Source organism: Trichoderma camerunense (genome assembly GCF_050948025.1).
Source record: "Trichoderma camerunense strain CBS 138272 chromosome Unknown V8C40scaffold_17, whole genome shotgun sequence".
In the NCBI taxonomy this organism is placed as follows: domain Eukaryota; kingdom Fungi; phylum Ascomycota; class Sordariomycetes; order Hypocreales; family Hypocreaceae; genus Trichoderma; species Trichoderma camerunense.
In genome coordinates, this window is record NW_028145353.1 from 568429 (window position 1) to 590058 (window position 21630).

General features: G+C 48.3%; 6 protein-coding genes across 6 annotated transcripts; 1 reads left to right on the forward strand and 5 right to left on the reverse strand.

The window, feature by feature from the left end:
- Window positions 1–255: 255 nt before the first annotated feature.
- Window positions 256–1643, reverse strand: V8C40DRAFT_276890 (3-isopropylmalate dehydrogenase; the record flags this gene model as incomplete). Its single annotated transcript, XM_083220902.1, has 2 exons — window positions 256–1389; window positions 1632–1643. 2 exons carry the CDS (start codon window positions 1641–1643, stop codon window positions 256–258), a joined length of 1146 nt encoding a protein of 381 aa, XP_083069881.1.
- A 337-nt stretch (window positions 1644–1980) lies between these two features.
- V8C40DRAFT_253327 (3-oxoacyl-reductase) lies at window positions 1981–3047 on the forward strand. The gene is made up of 2 exons (XM_083217590.1): window positions 1981–2702; window positions 2759–3047. The coding sequence occupies exons 1-2, from the start codon at window positions 2131–2133 to the stop codon at window positions 2928–2930; spliced, it is 744 nt and encodes a 247-aa protein (XP_083069882.1). The 5' UTR covers window positions 1981–2130; the 3' UTR covers window positions 2931–3047.
- Window positions 3048–3115: 68 nt separating this feature from the next.
- On the reverse strand, window positions 3116–5002 carry V8C40DRAFT_253328 (Aldehyde/histidinol dehydrogenase). The gene is made up of 2 exons (XM_083217591.1): window positions 3423–5002; window positions 3116–3367 (listed from the first exon to the last, which is right to left on the reverse strand). The coding sequence occupies exons 1-2, from the start codon at window positions 4776–4778 to the stop codon at window positions 3227–3229; spliced, it is 1497 nt and encodes a 498-aa protein (XP_083069883.1). The 5' UTR covers window positions 4779–5002; the 3' UTR covers window positions 3116–3226.
- Window positions 5003–5530: 528 nt separating this feature from the next.
- V8C40DRAFT_269062 (alanine--tRNA ligase) lies at window positions 5531–6415 on the reverse strand (the record flags this gene model as incomplete). Its single annotated transcript, XM_083220036.1, has 1 exon — window positions 5531–6415. The coding sequence occupies one exon, from the start codon at window positions 6413–6415 to the stop codon at window positions 5531–5533; it is 885 nt and encodes a 294-aa protein (XP_083069884.1).
- A 1175-nt stretch (window positions 6416–7590) lies between these two features.
- On the reverse strand, window positions 7591–9679 carry V8C40DRAFT_76065 (S-adenosyl-L-methionine-dependent methyltransferase). The gene is made up of 9 exons (XM_083223400.1): window positions 9384–9679; window positions 9164–9327; window positions 9042–9083; window positions 8876–8945; window positions 8771–8798; window positions 8686–8698; window positions 8532–8621; window positions 8119–8461; window positions 7591–8054 (listed from the first exon to the last, which is right to left on the reverse strand). The coding sequence occupies exons 1-9, from the start codon at window positions 9486–9488 to the stop codon at window positions 7809–7811; spliced, it is 1101 nt and encodes a 366-aa protein (XP_083069885.1). The 5' UTR covers window positions 9489–9679; the 3' UTR covers window positions 7591–7808.
- Window positions 9680–11374: 1695 nt separating this feature from the next.
- On the reverse strand, window positions 11375–13705 carry V8C40DRAFT_281756 (uncharacterized protein). The gene has a single exon (XM_083221671.1). It carries the CDS (start codon window positions 13287–13289, stop codon window positions 11772–11774), a length of 1518 nt encoding a protein of 505 aa, XP_083069886.1. The 5' UTR covers window positions 13290–13705; the 3' UTR covers window positions 11375–11771.
- Window positions 13706–21630: the final 7925 nt, after the last annotated feature.

Below are 21630 nucleotides of genomic sequence, written 5' to 3' on the forward strand. Positions count from 1 at the left end.
AACAAAAAGATCAGATGGAAAAGCCAATCAAACACCACAGTTGTGGGCAGCGCGTTTGACAGGTGGTGGAAGTGAATGGTGGCGTACAATTACAGTTGCTGCGGCAGCTGGCGTCTGCTCAAAGTTCAAATGTTAATATTCAGTCATGCAGTTGCACTGAACACAGATTCATTACTTCAATTCTTTGTTTAATCATGTACCCCTATTGTCATCTCATTTTCCAAGAACCCAAAGCACCAGCTTCATGTTGTCTACTCAGCTCACTTGCAAGAGACGCCGAACCTCGCCAGCAATAGCATCACCAGCCTCCTTTGTCCCGGCCTCACCTCCCATATCCTTTGTCCGAATGCCGAGTCCACCCGCCTCTTTTGAATCGAATACTGTCTGAACGGCCTTTTCGATGGCCGCCGCCTCGTCCACAAGCACGCACGAGTATCTCAGAAGCATCGCCAGACTAAGGATTTGCGCAACGGGGTTTACGATGCCCTTGCCAGCGATATCTGGCGCACTTCCATGCACAGGTTCATAAATGCCGTTACATTTTCCCTGTCCTGGGATTCCGGAAATGCTCGCACTCGGCAGCGTCCCAAGACTGCCCACGATGCCACCCGAAATGTCAGACAGAATATCGCCAAAGGTGTTGTCCGTGTGAATCACGCCGTTGAAGCCGCGCGGGTTCTTGACCATTAGCATAGCCATGCTATCTGCAAGTTGATGGCGCAGGTCAATGTCTGGAAACTCTCTGTCAAAGATATCTTGAGTTACTCTGCGCCAGAGTCTCCCGCTGGCAAGGACATTTGCCTTGTCGGCACTCCACACAATGGCCGGACCATCGTCGCCTTTGCCATCGCCATTCTTCCCCAGGATCCGAGCCACGGCGGCCGATACACGGGCACAGCGCTCAACTTCTCGGGGCTCGTAAACCCATAGATCTGATGCGACTTCGGGCTTTTCGACTTTGTCGCCAAAGTATGCGCCACCGCAGTTTTCTCGGACGACGATGAATTTGGTGCCCTTGACAATGTCCGGCTTGAGAGGCGAGGCTTCCAGCAGAGAGGGAACCAGAATCTCACACGGCCTCAAGTTTGCGAATGCATCCAGCCGTTGCCGAAGCCCCAAAATGCCAGCCTCTGGGTTAGGAGAAGAGTTTGCCCACTCTGGCCCGCCCACGCTGCCAAATAGTACGGCATCACTTTTGCTGGCCTTGTCGAGGACTTCTTCTGTCACGGGAACTCCGTGCTTGTCGATGCTGCTGCCGCCAACGAGATCGAAAGTGCGCTCAAACTTGAGATTGGGTCGGCACTCTTCTACGACGTCGAGGACTTTGAGGGCTTCGGCCATGATTTCGGGGCCGACATGGTCGCCAGGGAGAACGAGAATGCGAAATGTCTGAGCCATTGTACCGGGTAGTTGTTGACTTTGTTAGGGTGGGAGTATTGCAGTGAAGTAATGAGTGACAATGACGCTTCCCGGACCGTGACTTTTGTCTGCTTTTCTCTTTCCTGTGCAATAACAGAAGTCTGACTTAGTATCGACTGGCCGTCTTACATCACATTCTAGGCCTATGGTTTCCAGTTCCTCGCCGGTCCTGATGTCAGCTTTCCTCCTGATCCGAGATCGGCTCTTCAAACGAAATCCTCCATCACGGCTCCAATACCCATGCCAATCAAGTGGTAAGTTCCAGTGATCACAGGAACCAGCTCCAAGATAATTCTTACTCAATCCATCATCGTCCCGCAGAAAATCAGAACTAATAACCCCCCGGACAACCCCGCATCCGCGGAGAGGCAAAAGCAGACGCCCCTTCAACAAGCTTCCCCACAACGGCCGGTTTTAACCACGAGTTCCCCTTGGTTAAAAGGCAAAGAGAAATGGCCCTAGCTAGGCGGATCTAAATTGGCTCAAGGGACGCCGCACTGTATACGGATTGACATGTTGAAGATGAACCACTTGTAGGTCACGGTAACGAGAGGGGTTCATTGTCGCACATGATGTGATATCAGACAAAAAGTCTTGCATCTACAGCTCTCACTTTCTCTCGTTAGAGATCTCTGTCTTTATTTCATTCATTTTGTAAACGTTTAAGCGCCTCCATCATTACAATCCCTCCAAGCAAACATAGAGACCAAAATGTCATCACCACGTCTTGCGGGCAAGGTTGCCATCGTCACTGGTGCCGCTTCCGGCTTTGGCAGAGGCATTGCCACGAAATTTGCCCAAGAAGGTGCCAAAGTTATCGTCGCAGATCTCTCAGAAGACGCCGGAAAGCAAGTTGCCTCTGAGCTCGGCGGTGCCTTTATTCGCACCGATGTCACCCAAAAAGCCGACTGGGAAGCTGCATTGGCGCTGGCCATCAAAGAATATGGACAGCTGGATATTGTTGTGAACAATGCCGGTGCATCTTACTCAAACAAGGCGACAGAGAACGTAACGGAAAAGGAATTCGACATGTGTATGAATGTCAATGTCAAGTCCATTTACATGTCGACACAAGTCGTTGTACCGTACTTGCTCAAGGAGAATCGCCCTGGCAACTTTATCCAGATTGCATCAACAGCTGGAATTCGACCTCGTGGTGGTTTGGCATGGTACAGCGCTTCCAAAGGAGCTGCCATTACTGTTACCAAGGCTCTGGCCTCTGAATATGGCCCCAAACAGATTCGATTCAACGCCGTTTCTCCGGTAGTTGGTGTCACAGGAATGTGAGTGCACATGAAGGCCACCATATTTACACTCTTTACTGACTATATCATGATAGGACCAATCTCTTCCTGGGATCAACAGACATATCTACCTTTGTAGCGACGGTTCCTCTTGGCCGACCGTCAACACCAGCGGACATTGCCAATGCCTGCTGCTATCTTGCCAGCGACGAAGCTGCATTTATTACGGGAGTGAACCTTGAGGTGGATGGTGGACGATGCGTATGATGAAGGCATCTAATTGTAAAGTATTTGATCATTCATGACCCAGTCTAGAAATACAAATGAAATGATGAATTAATAAGGGCTGGTGTTTTGTCACAAGTGAAGATGTTTTAAGGCAACATTTCATCTCTCAAGTTTGACGATGAAGTTGTCATCAATGCCTTCTTCAAGCATAGAATGGTATGAAAGCTTGAGATTTATTAAATTACTGCAAAGCCATTCAAAGAATCCAGTCTCGAAAAGCATAGCAACCTGCTGGGGAACAATTTGTGGAATCACATTCATATTCATAACGCTATCTACAAGCCTTCAATAGTAAATGTGCCACTCTTCGTAATCATAAACTCTTCAATCGCCACATCCTTTCCACTCTCCTTGCCTGAGCCACTTTCCTTGATGCCTCCAAAGGGTGCCTCTGCGGAAGAGTTGTTTCCAGTGTTCTACACAATTTCACATTAGCAATCATTCTCCAACATCGGTCATATAATCACTTACCAAGCCAACCATGCCTGCCTCTAGCAGTTCAAAGAGCCTCCACAGTCTGTCCACATTCTTTGTGAAAGCATAGCTAGTCAGGCCCATGGCTGTGTTGTTTGCCCTTTGAATAACCTCTTCTTCAGTATCGAAAACTGAAAATCCGAGGAGAGGCGCAAAAATCTCATCTTGGCTCATGAGCATGTCGTCTGTAACATTTGTCAAGACTGTGGGCGCCATGAAGTAGCCTCCGCTACCTGATGCATCTCTCTTTCCAGTACCAAATACCAGCTTTGCTCCCTTGGCCAGAGCATCTTTGGCCATGTCTTCAGCTCTATCAAGACTCCTTGGAGTGGTAACTGGGCCGAGAGTGGTGCCCTCAGCCATGCCATGGCCCATCTTCAACTGAGACGTAGCATTGACAACGAGGTCGACGAATTTATCATACACACCTCGTTGAACATAGACTCTGTTTGAAGAAACGCAAGCCTGGCCTGCATGTCGCCATTTAAGTCCCATGAGTTGTCCAAGCGCCTGGTCAAGATTGGCATCGTCAAAGATGATGAAAGGACAATTGCCACCAAGCTCCATGGTAGATTTCTTCAGATTTCTTGCACATAGACCCGAAATGATCTTTCCAACTCTAGTACTACCGGTAAAAGTCACCTTTTTAACCAGTGGATGCAGGCAGAGTGCCTCAGCTAGCCCTGGTGTTCCCTCAAGGCTTGTGGTAAGCACATTGAGCGCGCCTGGAGGAAATCCAGCCTTCAATGCAAGTCGAGCCACAGACAGGGCCGTGATGGGCGTCTCAGGAGAAGGCTTGACAATCATGGTGCAACCAGCAGCCAAAGCTGCACTCGCCTTTCGGAGAGTCAAGGCTATAGGGAAATTCCAGGGCACAAGAGCAGCAGCAACGCCAACGGGCTGCTTGATTGTGACCGCTCTCCGACCTGGAATTGCCGAGACGATGGAGGATCCTTGAACTCGTTCTGCCTCGCCTACAAACCACCAAGTAAAGGTGGTGGCGTAGTCAATCTCGCCGTAGGCTTCCGTAAGAGGCTTCCCCGTCTCGTGAACCAGAATCTTTGCTAGATCATCTCGCGCAGCGATAATCTCCTGGTGCCATTTCAGCAATGTCTGTGCTCTCTGTCTAGGCGTCCATTTGGAGTAGCTCTGGAATGCCCGGTGTGATGATTGGACTGCAGCATCAACGTCTTCTTCGCGACAGTCTGGACATGACGCCCAAGTTTTTCCAGAACCGGGATCGACGACTGCAAAACGCTTGCCTGACTTGGCAACAACAGCTTCTCCATCAACAAGACAATCTAGCTGGCCGAGGCTGGAGTCGGCCAAAGTAAAGGGAAAATCGCTGTCCATGATCGATGCTGATCGTGAGAAATACTGCAAAGGTGCTTTTGCGTGCAAGAACTAAGTAACGAACAGTGATGGATACTTTTCAACAACTCAAAGCTGGCAATTCAATTCACAACAAACTCGCTTTCTACCACCAAGTTCCTTGTAATGTCCCATCTTCTCTCCATCTCTCCACGAAACATCGAAATCCCATGTCACCAATGCGGGGATGGGCCGGAGAGGCTTGTGGCACGCTCCGTGTTTGTCTCATACAGTGCGGGTCAGTCTCCAACTCTTGAGGAGATTCTCGGTGGCACAAGCCGCCAGCTAGCCATAACAAGAAGGCAACCTATCGTCAACTTTTTGTGGTTTGGAAAATAGCGATGGCTTCAGGATCTCTAGCAGCGGCTGTGGCGTCCAGGGTTTTGCGATGGTCCGGATTTGGCAGCCTTCCCTGATAGGAGATTTATCATTTGGATACCCGTGAATGCAGATGCTACTAGTAGATGCTGCTGGGGCGATCGTTGTTACCGGAAACTTATTTTCTGTTCTAGAGCGAGGTCGGAGATTGCAGCTAGATCGGCCAACTTTGCCTCAACGCCACGTTTTTGCATCACAGGAACAGTAGAGATTATCGCGATGGCGGCTGACTGCGGCTGACTGCGGCCTATCCGTTCTATTTTCCCATGCCAAGAGAGTCTAATCACCCCTATCCATGTATCTAATGCGTCGAGATGCACGTATGCAATCATCTATACCAGTGGCCGTTTATTGCTTCAAGTCATGCCGTTATCGGTCTCCCAAATCGCCCATCCAGCAGCAACCGTGTAGCTGACGCGGCTGATGCCTTTGCTCCTCCCAATCTTCTTCACCGTCGTTGCGCCGCACAAGTCTGTCGTGTCAACGTGTGTGCCTCCGCAAGGATAAACCTCAGCTCCTACAATGCGCACCACGCGAAACTTGGTCTCGCCGGGAGGCAACAGGCTTCGGTCCGGAATCAAGCGTTCTAGACCCTCTCGTTTGAAATCGTCTTCCGTCCAAAAGTCAATCTCTACCGGCATTGCGCGGCGAAGATACTCGTCGACTCGGTCCTGGATCGGCTGCTTCCACTTGCCCTCGATCAGACCACGAAACTCGCAGGCCGCGCTGTCGGGGAAGTGAGATGCTTTGAGTTCGTCGAAGCCCTCGATTTCCTTCTCGAGTAGATGCCTCACGGCTGATCCAAGAACGTGGCCCGCAGTGTGTAGCCGTGAGTAGAGGAGGCGCTTCTCTGCGTCAATCGCTTGCTCGACGACATCACCTGGCTGAAGTTTCCCCGCTGTTGAGGGATTTTTGAAGCGGCCGAGATGCAGAACCAGGCCATCGTTTACAACGTCCATACGCGCTGCCCTGATGTCGATAGAAACGGGAGCCTGGCCCTCCTCCGACGTGGTTGCTGAGATTGTGCCTTCATCAGATGGCTGTCCACCGCCCTGCGGATGGAAGATGGTCTCTTTAGTCACGACAACGTAGTCATCGTCGCCAGCGTCCTTGAAAACGGCGCGGTTTTGCTCTTCTACCGCAGCGAATGGTCGTATTGACAGCAACTCAGTCTTTAGGTTGAGCAGTTTTCCGTCATGGTGAAAGGCCAGGTGAGTCCCGGCTGGCTTTTCAGAGGCCATCGTTGATAGTTGTCTCGTAATTTGCGTCGTCCTGTATGAAGTTGTGCAGATATATCGCCGCGTTCTCTCCACCAGGCCTCGACACAGCCTTGCGTTGTATCCAAGATATATTCCGCAGAGCATTCCAGAACTTTGAATGAGGCGCGCCTTTCGATCTTGATGTTTGATTTGACAAGTTTTAGTGGGGGGGCTGCCGCCCTATTGGTTTGTGGCTCATGGATTTATGCTATTATTCCCGAGCAATTTATCCTGACAAGGCCAACTTGAGGCTCGAGGTCGAGATTCTTCATGTTGATGAGGCTGAGGCTAGAGCTTTGACTTTTGTATATAAAGAGATAAAGAGAGATGATGATTTAACTGCAGGTCATAGCTATTCCATGCCTGTTTCGCTCTGGGGTGTCAAAATGCCGAAAGGTTCGGCTTGAAGATTGTTAGCGTCTGAGCGTTTCATCGATGGCGTCTCGACCCACTCAAAGAAGCATCAATGCTTTTGACATGTGCTTAAACAAGTAGTAAAATGAGAAAAGGTTTCTTGTTTTAGATATGTGAAGGAACATGGGCCTGGAGAGAATGAATTGCGTATTCTCAAAGATGCTAGGTAACGAAGCGCTGAATGCCAGATGCAAAACACATCACAAGTCTCACTCCACAACCGACGATTCATGCAATGACTTTTTACCTTCATCAAAGCAGTTCCTCGCATATTGTAGTCCTATGATCTTGCAGAATTTGCTCGATTGCCACTGTTTCATCCGGATGTAATATCACTTCATTTCTCATCTCGATGGCCTGTTCAGGTATCATTCCAACAACCCCCCACGTACACGTATCTGCATGCAAGTTCTACAGGTCAAAGGAGCCAGCAGACTAGCCTACTGTACATTACCGCTACCACTGCCACACGGCAGCGAGAAGCAACAAGCATACCAAAAGCGGTTGAACGGCCGTTGGTGCAGCAGCTGTGGAACCAGTGAAGCCGGATTTGAGCATCCTTTGAGTCTACCGTCGCCGATAACCCTGTCACAGATGATATTCTACCAATAAGGATGTGCGAAACCTCCGAATGATCCTAGGGTTTATTCGAGATGCATTGGTGTCCATAAAAACTTGACAACACGTAGGTGCCTCGCTTAATTGTACTTGCAGCAAAGAGAGCAGTGGATATAAAGGCAAAACTCTTGACGTGCAGCAGACGGAGTGGTCAACATCATACATGAACGGCGGCGTTCGTATTCCGCCCAATTAACAAAAGGAATGCAAGAAGCAGACAAGCGAGTTCGTATGTTGATCAGAAGGATTCGTACGCGCCCTGCATATCACATCAGAAACGCCTGGTATTAGAAAAAAGCTAACGTAAAAACATAAAAGAAATGGCTTGAAATGAAAAAGGGTGTCATCGCTTTTCCCCATCCAATGGCTTCCGTGCCCACACCACTTTTTGATTATAATATGCGTGAAAGTTTTTCGATCTGACATCCCGCCGCAGCATGCTGATGTACACCAGAATTTCCTCTCGCGTCCACCCCAGCGTGTTTGCCATGAAGACGATGTAGCCCTCGACGTCTCTTTCGAGGACCATCTGTGCGACTTGCCCGAGCTCTTTCAGCTTCGGGTCTTTTGCCCAGCCTCCTATCGGCATCTGCAAGTTCAACGCTGTTAGATGTGACATGATTCATATTTTGATTATCAAGGCGTCGACGTACCTTGAAATTGAATTCTTGAATGTCGACAAAGCCGGCTGCCTCAATCGACTTTCTCTGTGTCTCGTCCTCAACAACGGTGAAGGATCTTCCAATCTTCTTGCCTCCTGAAATGAAGAACTTGCCCCATTGTCCCATGGGGCACTCCTCTGTGACAGTGCCATCATCGCTCGTCATGATGGCTGAAGTCTCCAGGCTCTCAATGTAACCCCCTGGTCGCAGTACGCGATATGCTTGCTGCATCAGGGCATCCCAGTCTTGAATGCTGCCAAGGAGCCACCGCATATGCACATAGTCAAAGTCTTGGCTGCGAAATGTCCAATCTTGCGTGCAGTCTTCGATTTCACTATTTTATGTGTCAAATGAGTCATATTGTATGAACAGATATGACAAATCTGTTGGTGGTATAAACTCACAATTGGAGGTTGGGAGGTACCCATGTTGGCTGAATGGGGGAAATGTCGGTGCCAATGATCTGAGCATCGGGATACTCATCCGCAAAATCACTGCGGAGATCCGTTGTCAGTATGTAATTCATGCAGCGAGGCGGCTGTAGGTGTTAATTCTCACATAGCCCATATCCCTGTTGGAAGAAAACGTCAGCTTCAGGGAGTAAAGAACGGCACCAGTAGAACATTGCAAATGGGCAACTAACCTGTGCCAGTGCCTATATCAAGGGCTTTCTAATCGCAAAATACCTTGTGTCAGTTTAATCGTAGCCAAGGTGCACATTGAAATACTGAGGAAGGGAGGCACTGACTTTGATATTTTCCTTGACCAATGGGGCCATGAGGAGCTTGTCCCCCATTGCCATGGTAAGAGCATGATGACTATCGTACGCACTGATCAGCTCTGGTTCCGAATCGCGTCCATATGAGTGCTATATCTTGTTTTGATAAGAATATTATTAGCATTGCCACACTCACTTTATGTCCAGCGATTCATTCGCCGCCTCGTCGTTGGATTGCCTATACCACATGGCCCAAGTCAGTTTCCGTCTTCCAAGCTACCATTCAATGCCTCATAGGGGGTAGACGCGTCCACTGACCAGTACTGCGCTGTCCCGGTTTCGCCATGGAACCTTCGCCCGTGAATCTCTCGATACTGTAGAATGCTCGAGGTTATCGAAGCAGTTGAGCTGCCAGCATCAGAACCAAGCGCAGAATCGCCGTCGTCGTCGTAGTCGTCGTCTTCGGGTCGGTTGCCTTCTCGCTGAGAAACCTGTTTGCATAAGTTTCCTTGTCTGAAGATGCTCGGAGAGCACTAACCTCTCGCCAATGATCAGCTGGGAGGATGCCTTCCGCCGCGTGCTCTTCCTGTTGACTGCTTCCACCAGCCGCTCCTGGCGGGCTTTGTCCGGGACTCTTGTCCATGGATTCGTTGATACAGGCGTAACGCGTTCTTATTCCGGCTATCCCTCTCTTCTTTCTCTTTTTCAGTTTCTCTTAGCAGTCCCCTTCTCGTTGATGCTCAGTTTTGTCTCCCTAGTCTCTTCTTCGACTCTCGTTTAAGCGCGATTGAACAAGGACCAGGTGAGAGTGAAATAGCTGAGCGGCCAGTGGCGTTAGATGGTTAAACCCGAATATATATGGTAATTCGTAACCTTGCACGCGCCGCATACAAATACTACTACCGCAGGAGCGAACACCGCCCAGCCCGGAGTCCGCCAATAATGCCCCTCGTTGTATGACTGCAGAGCGTCAAAACATGTGCTTCGTATGCAGATGAGCAAATGGTCGAGTAAGCATATGTAGTTTACTTGCAGGCGCGTGCGTCGTGTCGCGCAGTCCCAGGTCTCGTCCCCCCAGAAAGCCTCGAGTTTCCCCCCGTCTCAGTGTCCAAACATACGAGACAGCCGCAGCTAGGGTCGCCGATGCAGTACTGATGCAGCCTTGGCTTGGCCTCGGTTGCGTCGCCAAGCAAAAAGAGTTCAGGCACTTGTCTGGCTTCGCTTGTCAAACAGGTGCGCCTGTCACTTATCCGATCGAGCCGGCCAACAGTGTGTTGCTCATGCTGCTGTATGTACATGTATGTGCGACATCAAACCAACGGGGATAAGGGGAGGAGTGTGAAAAGAGGGCCAGCCCGCATGAAGACGGCGATGAAGATGATTGAAGAACGGCTGAGGGTGGGATCGGCGTGGAGCCGGGGGTCGATGACAGAGGGTGGGGAAGAGGAAGAGGCCGACGAGCAGTTGTTGGCTTTTAGCAGCTTTTCAACGCACAGCGACGGAGCAGTTGTGTCTAGCAAGGAGTAATCGTATTACGGGGGAGGTGATTACGGAGCTCATGTACGAGTATGCTCACTTCGCAGTAGCATTGACGGCTGAGCTAGCTGTGAGAAAAGCTAGTCGGACGCTGGCCCTCCCGTCCCGCTGCCGTGCATTTGTTTATTCTGCAGGTTTCGGGTTTTATTCCTGAATCGATTCTGCTCTTTCTCCGATCCCTTCCCTGTCTAGAGGTTAAAACAAGGGGAATGACGAATCCCAGTTCAATCTCTGGAGTGGCCGCTACTCACCGATCGTGAACAGCGGCCATGTGCTCTGAGGCGCTTGAGTTTGCAGCCGGTCACCGAGAGACAATTGCTAAACTTTACTAGAACTACGAAATGGGGAACCACAGACACGAAACAGGTATGAAAGAGTTGTTGACAATCAGGACTCTCTTCAGTTGCGAGATATTCAGTGCAACACCAAGATTCGTGTTTGCTCACTCTCTCTCCTCTTTTCTGTCTCCAACATGCGACGAAATGAATGCTCACCAGATCAGCAAGAGCTTAGCACCCACACCAATGCAACGTGTCGTTCTCTGGCAGGTTCTTTGCTAACCTTTGTGACCCGTCGCGCTAAAGACCGGAACTCCCAGCTTGCATGGCCGCAAGTTCTTGAGCATGTCCGGAGAGGAAATCGTTGTTCTCGTGGTTCCCACACCCATTCGATGAGGTGACACAGGCGTCCGGGTGGTCGAATCGAATCGGGGCGGTTACACAGCATCATCGAGGCGCGATTCAATGCGACAGCCAAGGCGCCGTCAAAATTAAATTGCAGTGAATGAGATCAATCTCTCTTAAATCCCATTTGGCGAACTAACCCATGTTGACCGCTCGCTAGAGGGCGCCTGAATAGGAGAGTTGGACGCCACCGACTAGCCCTATCCTCCCCCTCATTCCCATGCATAAACTCCTAAATACGTGTATCATGCAATCAACTCACGTACTCGAGTTTTGAGGGCAGATTCAAAGTGATCTCTAAACGTCTTTGGCGAAACGGACGGAAGAAGGGGAGGCGATGCGGGTTCTATAGCTTCGATGAATCAGAAGCAGTTGCAACTCTAACTAAAACATCGTCAACAAAGACGCGTCGAGATGAGCTATTACGCTTATAAAGTGGAACAGATTCCTTTGCCTTGCTATCCTTGATATGGCATTGACAAACTACAAACTAAAATCGAGAAAATCATCAGTCACATGGTATGGGACACGGAAGTTCTGAGTTATACCATAAGCATGGTGATTCTTTATTAGTCTAAGCATCTATATCGTCTACATTTATTACATTATCATTTCGGTTCTTCACGTCCAGCTTCCCACTCGGGGAGTCCCATATTCCGACGGAGTAATACATATTATCGACCCATAACTCGCTATCAGCAGTCCCATTACTGTGAGATAATCTTAGTCGCCTCAGCCATCTGATCGGGATTGGCCAACAGCTGCACTGCAAGCTGAGCCTCGGCTCTGGCCACAATCTCCGTCTGAGCATAGGCAAAGTCGGTGTTGGCCAAAGCCTTGAAGAGGGGCTCGTGGTTGAATGCGCAGCCAGCACCAGAGGGGTTTGTGCAGATACCATAGTTGGCGTGAAGCACGGCCTTGGCGGCGCTCGTCAGGTTGTGATCAGCGTTGAGAACGGGATCCTGCACCCAAGAAGCATCGGTAGAGGCGGGAGCAAAGGTGCTGATGGGGAAGTTGGTCAGTCCATAGTCGGCTGTTCCAACGATTTCGACAAACTGGTCGCCGAGGAAGGGCGTCACCTCCAGAGCAGGGTACTTGACATCGTGAGAGACGCTCTTGGGAAGAGTTCCGAGAGCAGCGCTGACAAAGTTGGCCACGGTGTTGATGTCAGTGGTCCAGCGAGTGCGCATGTCAATGGTGATGTCGAGCTCGGTGGCAGTTGTGTTGCTGGGGAGGTAGAATGAAACACCAGCAGTGTTCTTGAGGGCATTGAAAGTGTTGACTGAGAGCACCAGCGGTCCCTTGGTTGCCTCTGAAGCATGGCCACCGGGTCCCATGTACGTCACGGCAACACCATCATCATCGTTGGCAGCGGAGAAGGTGACATTGGGGTAGGTTGAGTCAAGGATGCCAGAAACAGTCTTGGTGACGGTATCAAGGTCCGAGCCAGCGACACCAAGCTTGATAATGGTCTGGACAATGTTGGTCGCATAGACGCCGACGTTCTCAATACCAACGGCGCTAGAACTGGTGCCGGGCAGGCCACTCAGGTTTTGCACAATGTTCAGGGCGCTATATGCGTTTGCAACGGCCTCGGAGTGTGTGCTGCCGACAAAGGTAGCAAAGTAGTTGAGACGGGCGTTCATGGGCTGGATGGCGCTCGTCGTGGTTGGGTGAGCCATCAGCCAGACGTCAGAGTCGGCAAAGGCGTTCAAGTTGTTGAGCTTGAACTTGCCAGCCGCGTTCTCCTCGTCAGGGGTTCCAATGACGATGATGCGGCCTGGAATGTTGAAGTGTGCCAGCGCCTCACTGGCAAACTTGGCGGCTGAAATGCCATTGAGGGCAATAAGGTTGTGGCCACAGGCATGGCCAATGCCGACCAGAGCGTCGTACTCGGCCAGGAAGCCGACGGTGGGAAGATCGCCGGCAAAGCCAGCAGGTCGGTTGTCGAACTCGGCCCTGAATGCAGTAGGGAGGCCGGCATAAGCCGATCCGTCGACAGTCCAGCCGGCAACCGAAGAGAAGTAGCTGACAATCCGGTCGTGTGCGTGAGTCTCATCCAAGCCAACTTCGGGATCATTCCAGATCTGCTGGCTAATGTTGAGGAGTGTTGGCCAGTTGGTGCTTGAGCTCGACTTCAAGAATGCTGGAAGGCCGGACAGGTCAACGGTTGACTGGGCCACCGCTCCGGCGGCAGCCATGAGGACGGTTGAAGACAGATGCATCTTGCTTTGCAGTTTGGTACTATCAAGAGGATGAGGGCTTGATTGTTGTTGCTGCTGCTGCTGTTTCGTTTTCCCAAGAGAGGTCGAGATCTACGTCTCCTTATATACTGATCCGGACCCTCTATTCCAACCTCCGGCGAAGAATTCTTCCCTCTCTGAATGGATCTTCAACTTGACAGCCATGGGGTACAAACAAGGCTCTCCTGACTAGCCATTGCATCCAAGCATCCTCCGCGCGGGTCCCACGCCACGTCTATCCGCCATTGGGATAGCAGTGCGGATAGTACCACCGCGAAGATTGCTTATACCCGGCTCAATTGCGTGTCTCACCACTCTTACTTGAGCACTAGAAGTCTGCCCCCAGCCGGTCCAAGTTCATACCGAGGTGATGCCGTCTCTTGGCGGACCCGGTTCTACGGACTTGGTGCTCAAATCTTCGATGTGGTTACACTCTGCTACGGTAGAAGAGGCCGGAGTTTCTAGCGTCGTTACGTTGTCTCGTAGTGGCAATTCGAGATGACGATCCACACTGCATCTGTTCCTGGGCCGTCCCGCCCGGGGTGCGATGGTGTAAGCCCTAGACATTTCTTGATAACAGGTGGATATTTCAGCATGTGAATAGTGAAATACACTCGTACGGCACTCGGACAAAACGAGTTCCGTCAGCTAATGTGTCAGATTACGGCAGTTGTCAATCGTCAAGGCCGAGCGGATCGCCCTGATTCCTACCTACGGAGGCGTAGTGATTGGAGGAGTTAATAACTCCTAACAACTTGGTCCAATATGTATTTTACAAGGCAGATTTATTTACTAAAAGATGAAGACAAAACTTGCCACTGAGGCTCTACCATAGCAGCTCCGCAACTTGTGCGTTGAGACTACGTTACTCTCCTGAACATCATTCAGAATAATAATGGATCCAACATAACGCCGATGTTTCCTCTTCAGAACAGTAAAGCCCCGATGTGTCTAAGACAAACAAAGGGGCCATGATCTGACAAAGTCCTTTTGTCCTTGTGAGAGTTGACAGGGTTCTGTTCAAGTAGTATACAGTTAGCTTGAAGATCTGTGGAGCATTAAGAATTAGTACTCGGCAAAATTATAAGAGTCGATATCGGCGTTTCTGAATAAGACAAGGGGTATTAAGTCCACATCAGAACTTGTCTGGAGACATTGACAACTAATAATGAATGATACTGCGAGGACTGGCATGATATGTCCCAAACCCCGACTTCGCATGACAACAAACCAGAGGCCAAGACTTACTACTTCCTTATTAGTGGAGGCTCCGGCAGCTCGGCATCGGAGTTCGATACTTTGTCAAACGCTCACTTGGTCGTTGCCAGGATCTCGACGTACAGGCTGCTATCGGAATGCTACGTGATCTTGCCATTGAAGCACGTTCCAGCGGCAAGTTGCGGTAAGGCTGCCAAGAATATTGATTCCGCCACTCACCGTTGATGATAGAACATCATCAATCATACCGGGCCTAGATTTTTAAGCATACCCAAAATAGCAAAGGCGTGTAAGAGAAACCCCCGGATTACCTGTATTCAGAACCCTCCCGTGATCAGTTGACTGGATCAATCTCAGTCGGCTCATATGCCGTAGACAAAGACACCGGTGCGAATTGAAGTCAGCTTTGTTTATTCACCGCGAGACATGCCGGCCTCTATCCTTTCGTGCTACTGTATTCATTTACAAAATAAATCTCCACGTTGTAGTAAAGCCACGACTCAGCGTGTTTTGAATCTGAATCCTACTCGATCGTATCTCATTAGCCACCAGATAGACTCGCCCTAAATCACTTTCTAGCGGACGTTGGCCAGCTTCCAGTATCCAATGTGGCACATGCGAGGCGGGCCGGTAACTGCCGGATCAGCAGCCGTCGCCAAAGAATAGATTTGCCTTGGTTCGATGATACAAGTCATTTCCCTTGCGTTGTACATTCTCATCAGGCCAATTGACTTTCAGCGCTGAAATTTCCGAATATGGTTTTACCAGGCCAAAATGCTTGCTGGTTCTCCTTTTCATTCACTCGTTCTTGAATGCTGACACCTGCATATTACTGGAACTCGGTACGTGCGTAGCCTTTTTTGAACAGGGGATCCTGGGCGCAGGATTGAAATCCTTGCTAAACGACAGCCTGGAGAAGCCGCTGAAATATTTTAGCTTACCATTTAAAAAGTCATGTTCCGCGCAATTGCTCGATTGTTTTAAAAGCCATTGGTCTTGACTACAGGTCCATGGCGGAAATACCGAAGCACAATACTTTGGGCATTCCAGTTTTATAGAAGAATCTCTGAAAGAACTAGAGACGTCAGCAAGCTCAATGAGAAAAGCCGGGGGATTATAACATTCCCAACCTTGACACAGAAGGCCTCGAACAAATCTGCATGCCCACCGCCACGTCTACGTATGATGTCACGGCTGCCAGTTGCCTGAGATACTATCGACAACCATGGTACGAGTATAATGCTGTACTTTAGCATGAAGTGCAGTCTACTAGTAATTTCAGTGCATGTGCGAGTACTCTCATGATCTTTGAAGCCAACTCAGGGCACAAACAGCGTTACATTCTGTCTTGGTGTTAGTAAAGACATCAGCACGAAACACTTGCCTCATATGGTATGCAAGTCCCGAACACAGCGTTCGGCCAACTCCGACGCCGTATGCCAGCTAAAGATCCAGATTATTTCCGCGCGCCTTCGACCCAGTAACTCGGGGTAATGCTTATTGAACTCGAATGTCACAGCTGGGATTTCGGGACTTTTTTTCTTCTCCCAACACATCGTACAGTAGTGCAGTCAGATGCTAGCTGCTAGCATACGAGTACACGGAGAAGCGGCGACGCCCCCAAAGTCCGATCCATACAAGAAGTTATCACTAGCAGTAGAAGTCTGATGCAAGTTTAGAAGAAGGAAGAAAAATTCTGTTGAACTTCTGGGTACGGAGTATTATTTTGTAAATTGCGCCCGCTATGATGCGCTGACCGTAGCAATCGAATACAAATAATGCGCTGATTGCCTGGATACTAATCGACGACAGCTATTCTTATCGCTACTATTCAAGGAGACCTTCCGATGCACCCATTCATCTCAAAAACCTTTTTTGGAAACCAAACGAGAATAAAGGACCGTATATATGAGACACAATTAGTCAAGCACCAAAATATCGTGGAGCTCGCAGCATTTCTGTCAATTGCAGGGTAGATATTCGAGACGCGTCATCCGGTCACATCTGCATGAGATGCTCCACCAATAAAGACCGACTGAGGGCGGTTGCGAATACTAATGTTGGGTGGACATTAATCGAGATTATTTTAATCTAATCTATAAGTCAATTGGCTCTATCGTAGATCCAAGGAGCCGTGTTCCGGTTGTGACTTGCTTGCATAGACGAACTTGCCGAAGTCCGAGCAATAGTAATCATCTCAATAACTAATCTTTCTTTTTTTGTGAAAGCTTGGTTGCTCTCAAATAGCATAATCATAAAGCGAGTATCTAATAATTAATCCAAATCCCAATCATCATTACTTCATGTTCTTTCCTTTCCTTAACTCACTAGTGTTAGAGTCAAATGACGAAGTATGTGATGTCGACAGTTGGCGATGGGAAAGAGAATCCTCTGCTCAATAATTTCCACTATACTATGTGATTGCTGTTTGGGAGTAATTACACTCGTGCATTTTACTCTTCCTACATGTATATATTCGTGAGTCCTGTGACTTACATGCCATATGCACCTTTCCAAGGACTTGCAAGCGAAACAAATTGGATTTGTCCGATGCTGTAGAAAATCCTTCTCTAGAGATCCAAGCAAGACTGGGAAGATTTCGAATACCCACGAGTTAAACCATACGCCTACAAAAGGAGTGACTGCTATATCTATATTTCTCTAGTAACTGCTATTATATCTATATTTCTCTAGTAAATACTACTATATCTACATCTTTCTAGTAACTGCTACTATATCTACATCTCTCTAGTAACTGCTACTATATCTACATCCTTCATTCACGAAAGCCAGCAATGTTTTGCTTCCGGTGCAGACAGAATATCTCCAATGCAACCATTAATGACGGCGCAATCTCTGTCACGCCATCTAAGCACCGGCTCGAAAACGCTGAATCGTCAACACCAAAGAGAAGACGAACCGAGAGATTGAACCCCGTTACACAAGACATATCGCCGCCGGTTAACGGACCCGTACAAAATAGCTATTATAAAAGCGATAATAATGCTCCTCTGACGCCAAATGTCTTACGAGACGTTTCTGTAGATACTCAAGATTATGCATCTACTACTGCTTTAGATAATCGGCGTACGACACTAATAGCTCTTGGCCTCTCAGGAGATATTGCGAGACCAGCCGATGCTGATTGGAGCGACGTTTTCTTTAAAATACTCCCTCCAGCTTCAAAGACTACGAAAGACATTCAGAAGTTTATTTTATTTATTTTACAAACTCAGACTAAGAATTGGCAAAAGTCCGCAATTAATCCTACAGCATTTGTTTGCGACGAAGGCCATGAGAATCGGCATACAAATTGTGCTTCTGTGGACATTGTTTGGGGTCCATTCCTGGAAGATATAAAGCCTCCGGCTGGGAAATCATATAAAATAAGCAGCATAGTGAAACCATGCTGTCCACTCGGGACAATTTTACATATTCAATGGTCAATACATGTGGACGTTAAGTGATATCGTCCCATATCCAGCGTTAACTAATTCAATTTGGCATTATGACCCAAAGGGATAATATTGTGTTTCGCCACGTATTAAACACCAGCAATCCAAATTTGTTACAGCAACATAAGACACTCGGAAGTTTTCCCTCGCTGTCAACGGGTTGAGGCTATGTCACAAGATATTTCAACAAAGCCCATCGATTTGCGTTGTATGACAAGTACACGGGTAATATCAGGTATTTAATATTCTACACCCCCCATTCTAGTCACTCGGTTTACGGCGCGGCGGCTTTTGATGTTGAATACATCTATTCCATATGGAATGTTACAGCCACCATAGAGCTGGAATATGCCCATGAGATGTCCAAATCTCGGTGGTTTAAATACCTTGGACTTGTTTCATTGAGTGGTTGTATTGCTTTTGAAGGTGTCATATGGGTTGATACAGGTAAAGAGGAGTAGATAGCTCTTATGGGGTCGATCCCGGTGAGAACTCCTGCTTTGCAAGACAGCAACACACCAACGAATAATAATTGGCCAACATATTCAATTCGAAAGGAATCCAGCTTGTGGACGCTGTTCTGTTGGCATCCCGTCCGCTCTTACTGATCAAATTTGGTTTCTGTTGACCTTCGTATTTCTAACTATCGTTTGTCGTGAGCCCTGATACAGCGAAAAGAGGGCGCGTAACGCGGACAAAGGACGCATCCCCAGATGGAGTTTTTCCCCTCGCTGTTGAAGCCTTGTATACTCGTAAATAAATCTCGCTCCTACAGGCAATATTAGTACTTTTGGAGGATCAGTGTGACTTCTCATACGGCCAGCCTCGCTGCTTTGGTTACAATTCTGCGAAATTGTAGACGTCGGTATGGCTAGCCATATTTAGAGGCGAAAAGGAAGTCTAACAAATAATCATCAAACTCCTTTAGCTTGTGGTGAAGTCAAAGATACGTCCTCAATGATTGATAAACAATGCTCCTTCTGAATAGTGCGGAGGTCATCTCATCATAATGATACGAAAATTGTTAGCTAAGTGTCTATTCACGGTGGTTCGGGATGGAATTATTTACCACAATAGAGAGGAGAAAGCAATCAATACCCTGGGTAGGGTTTGGGGTAATCCGAATGGAAAAAAATCCGAAGGGCAGAAATAGGAGAGGGTGTCGGACTTCCCCGGGACGAGTAGTCTTACATCGCCGATTCAGGGCTGAAAATAAATCGTATCCCGAAATTCTCCTTGAGACTTCTCTTAGTATGAAAATAATACGATCATGCAGTCTCTCATGCGGCTAACTTCGTTTTGGCTCAGAGGACTGGGGGGTTACGCCGTCTAATTAACCAAGCACGAGGCAATCGTTGCAGGTAGTGTATGAGATTTTGTTACTAACAGAATTGCTGAGAGTATCAAGTGGAAACCCAAGACGTACTGATCCGGACCATGCGTTACACCCTGGACCTGGCAAAGCGGTACCTAATATCTTTTCTCTTTCACATTGTGTGCTAGCTTATATATCTCACATAACGGTGTGGAGTCTCTTACGGCAGCAAAGGAGTATCGTACCTAAATTCTAGATGTTAATATGAGAGACTGCTAATTGTCTCTCAGAATGGCAGATGGTACTTGGCAATGGTGTTGTAATACCCCTATACGTGCTGTATGAGAAGTGGTGGTGAAAAGACACTAGGTCTGTGTCCCTTTGAATGATATATCAGAATCGGGTAGTGGCGAGATCGTCAAATATTACATCCAAGGGTCAAAGAAAGTAATGCCGGTTTAGCTCAGACGGACGAATGGAGGGGGTGTGAAAAGGGTAAGACTGGAATGAGACACTCCCTCCAGGAGGAAATGCGCAGAAAACCACCTGGCGTATGGAGTACGGACTTGAACTCTCTCAGTACAGTACGCGTTATTGAGTGTTCAAGTCAGCTTGCTGAACTTTGTTGTCTTATTCCCTTTGTCATATCATAGAAGGAGGAAGAATTCTATAATGACAAATTAATACATAATGGCAAGTAAATGATACCTCGGTATTACCACATCTGAATGATCCTTCATGGAGGTCATGCTTGATTTCAACCTTTACATGGGTCGTGAAAAGCACAGATCCAATCTCGGTTTCATGGGTCAAGGAATAAAATGAACCACACCATCCAACTGGTACTGTACCCTCCCGGCGACAGAGCCTTGTAGCAGAGTTTTCTCACACTGCCAATCCGATACAATGACAAAACTTGCTGCTAATTCGGGTTGGTACAAAAAGTTTCATCACAATCCTTCAAACTAACTGCACCACTAAGAACGCCTGGTGTAACTTGGCCCTGTGTTTTTAGACTCTCGCTGAATACACCTGTTTCTGGCAAAGATTGATCATTATGTGTTTTCAATCGAGGAAATTTAGTCTAATCCAGAAGGAGCATGGGATAAGACGCTGTCAGTAGCATCATTGCAACTCATATTCTTTAAGGGGCTCGCCGGCCAGAAAATGAATTGTGGCCTTCACTGATGAATGTAGATCACGCCTTTGTGCCTAATAGGCATCAGGGAAACGTCAGCCAGTGGAGGCTGACGAGAGGAGATCCAGGAGCATCTTTTCCTGAGATAGGCCGCAATATGAGTATTCAATATTGCTTACACGCGGCCGACCCATGTCTGCTTGCCGCGAGCCTGACAAGGCAAAAATTACTGACTTTGACTCCCGGAGTTAGGGTGTAAAACATTTGGGGCATCTTCCGGCTTTCTATTGGTTCGCAATCGGATTCGGCTCCCAAAAATAGCCTGCGTTTCTGCAGTTTTGTCTCTTTTCGTGGGATCAACTGTTAGTCACTGCCATCGCGATTAATAATCGCGCTTAACACAGATTGAATCATCACGCCATATACGGTTAATAATCTTGCTGAATATGACTTTGGAAACTCCACTTGAAGGAAGCGATTGGTGGAATTGCTATTTGGCCAAGTTATGTAAGCCTGTCTGTATGATTCATGGCCCCTACACGAGATAGTGTTGAGTCGATATGCCAGCAATCGTGTTTGCTGATAACCTGCAAAGCTTTGCTCTTGCGTGATTCCGAGAATCCTCCGCGTTGAGTTGGCCCCGTGGGAAATAACGGCTTGGTACATTCGATCAAGACATCGGAATAGGTCAAGCAGTTGTAAAGTTTTACATTACACCGGCAGCCAGACTTACAGACTCATTTTGTAGAAATTCGCGCTGAGCACATCTTCCCATATTGTACAGAGCCAACTCGCGTATCCTCATAGCCAACTTTACTAGCCGTTGGTTCTAGACTCTAAGAAACAGACTCTTGCTCTTTCGACCCAATTGAGACCCTGGTAACCATGTCTTCAGCAAGACACCGGCTCTGGGAGTCCCACTTGGGCCGTTTCTCGCGTGCTTGTCTGTCGCTTGCTAGTGGACGGAGACCTCCATAGCTGTGAGCCAAAAGCTAACGCGATCATCTGGTTTTTCCAGCCCAAGTGCAACAGCTGTTTGTCTCCTGACAGGGGGACTGCAAAGGCTTATATGCAAAGCTTCGCAAAAAGGAAACTGCAACGATTGCTTTGACGCATCGTGAGGCTCAATCAAATTACCAAGGAGCACAATAGTTGGGTGTCATTGAAGAAATAGGCCGGGTTTCGGCTTCAATCGTG

Coding starts and splice junctions, on each gene's coding strand:
- V8C40DRAFT_253327 (XM_083217590.1), top strand. CDS start 2,131: ATGTCATCACCACGTCTTGCGGGCAAGGTTGCCATCGTCACTGGTGCC. Junction 2,703..2,758: donor GTAGTTGGTGTCACAGGAAT/GTGAGTGCACAT, acceptor ATATCATGATAG/GACCAATCTCTTCCTGGGAT.
- V8C40DRAFT_253328 (XM_083217591.1), bottom strand. CDS start 4,778: ATGGACAGCGATTTTCCCTTTACTTTGGCCGACTCCAGCCTCGGCCAG. Junction 3,368..3,422: donor AGGCAGGCATGGTTGGCTTG/GTAAGTGATTAT, acceptor GAAATTGTGTAG/AACACTGGAAACAACTCTTC.
- V8C40DRAFT_76065 (XM_083223400.1), bottom strand. CDS start 9,488: ATGGACAAGAGTCCCGGACAAAGCCCGCCAGGAGCGGCTGGTGGAAGC. Junction 9,328..9,383: donor CAGCTGATCATTGGCGAGAG/GTTAGTGCTCTC, acceptor CAGGTTTCTCAG/CGAGAAGGCAACCGACCCGA. Junction 8,055..8,118: donor TTCAAGAATTCAATTTCAAG/GTACGTCGACGC, acceptor TTGAACTTGCAG/ATGCCGATAGGAGGCTGGGC.
- V8C40DRAFT_281756 (XM_083221671.1), bottom strand. CDS start 13,289: ATGCATCTGTCTTCAACCGTCCTCATGGCTGCCGCCGGAGCGGTGGCC.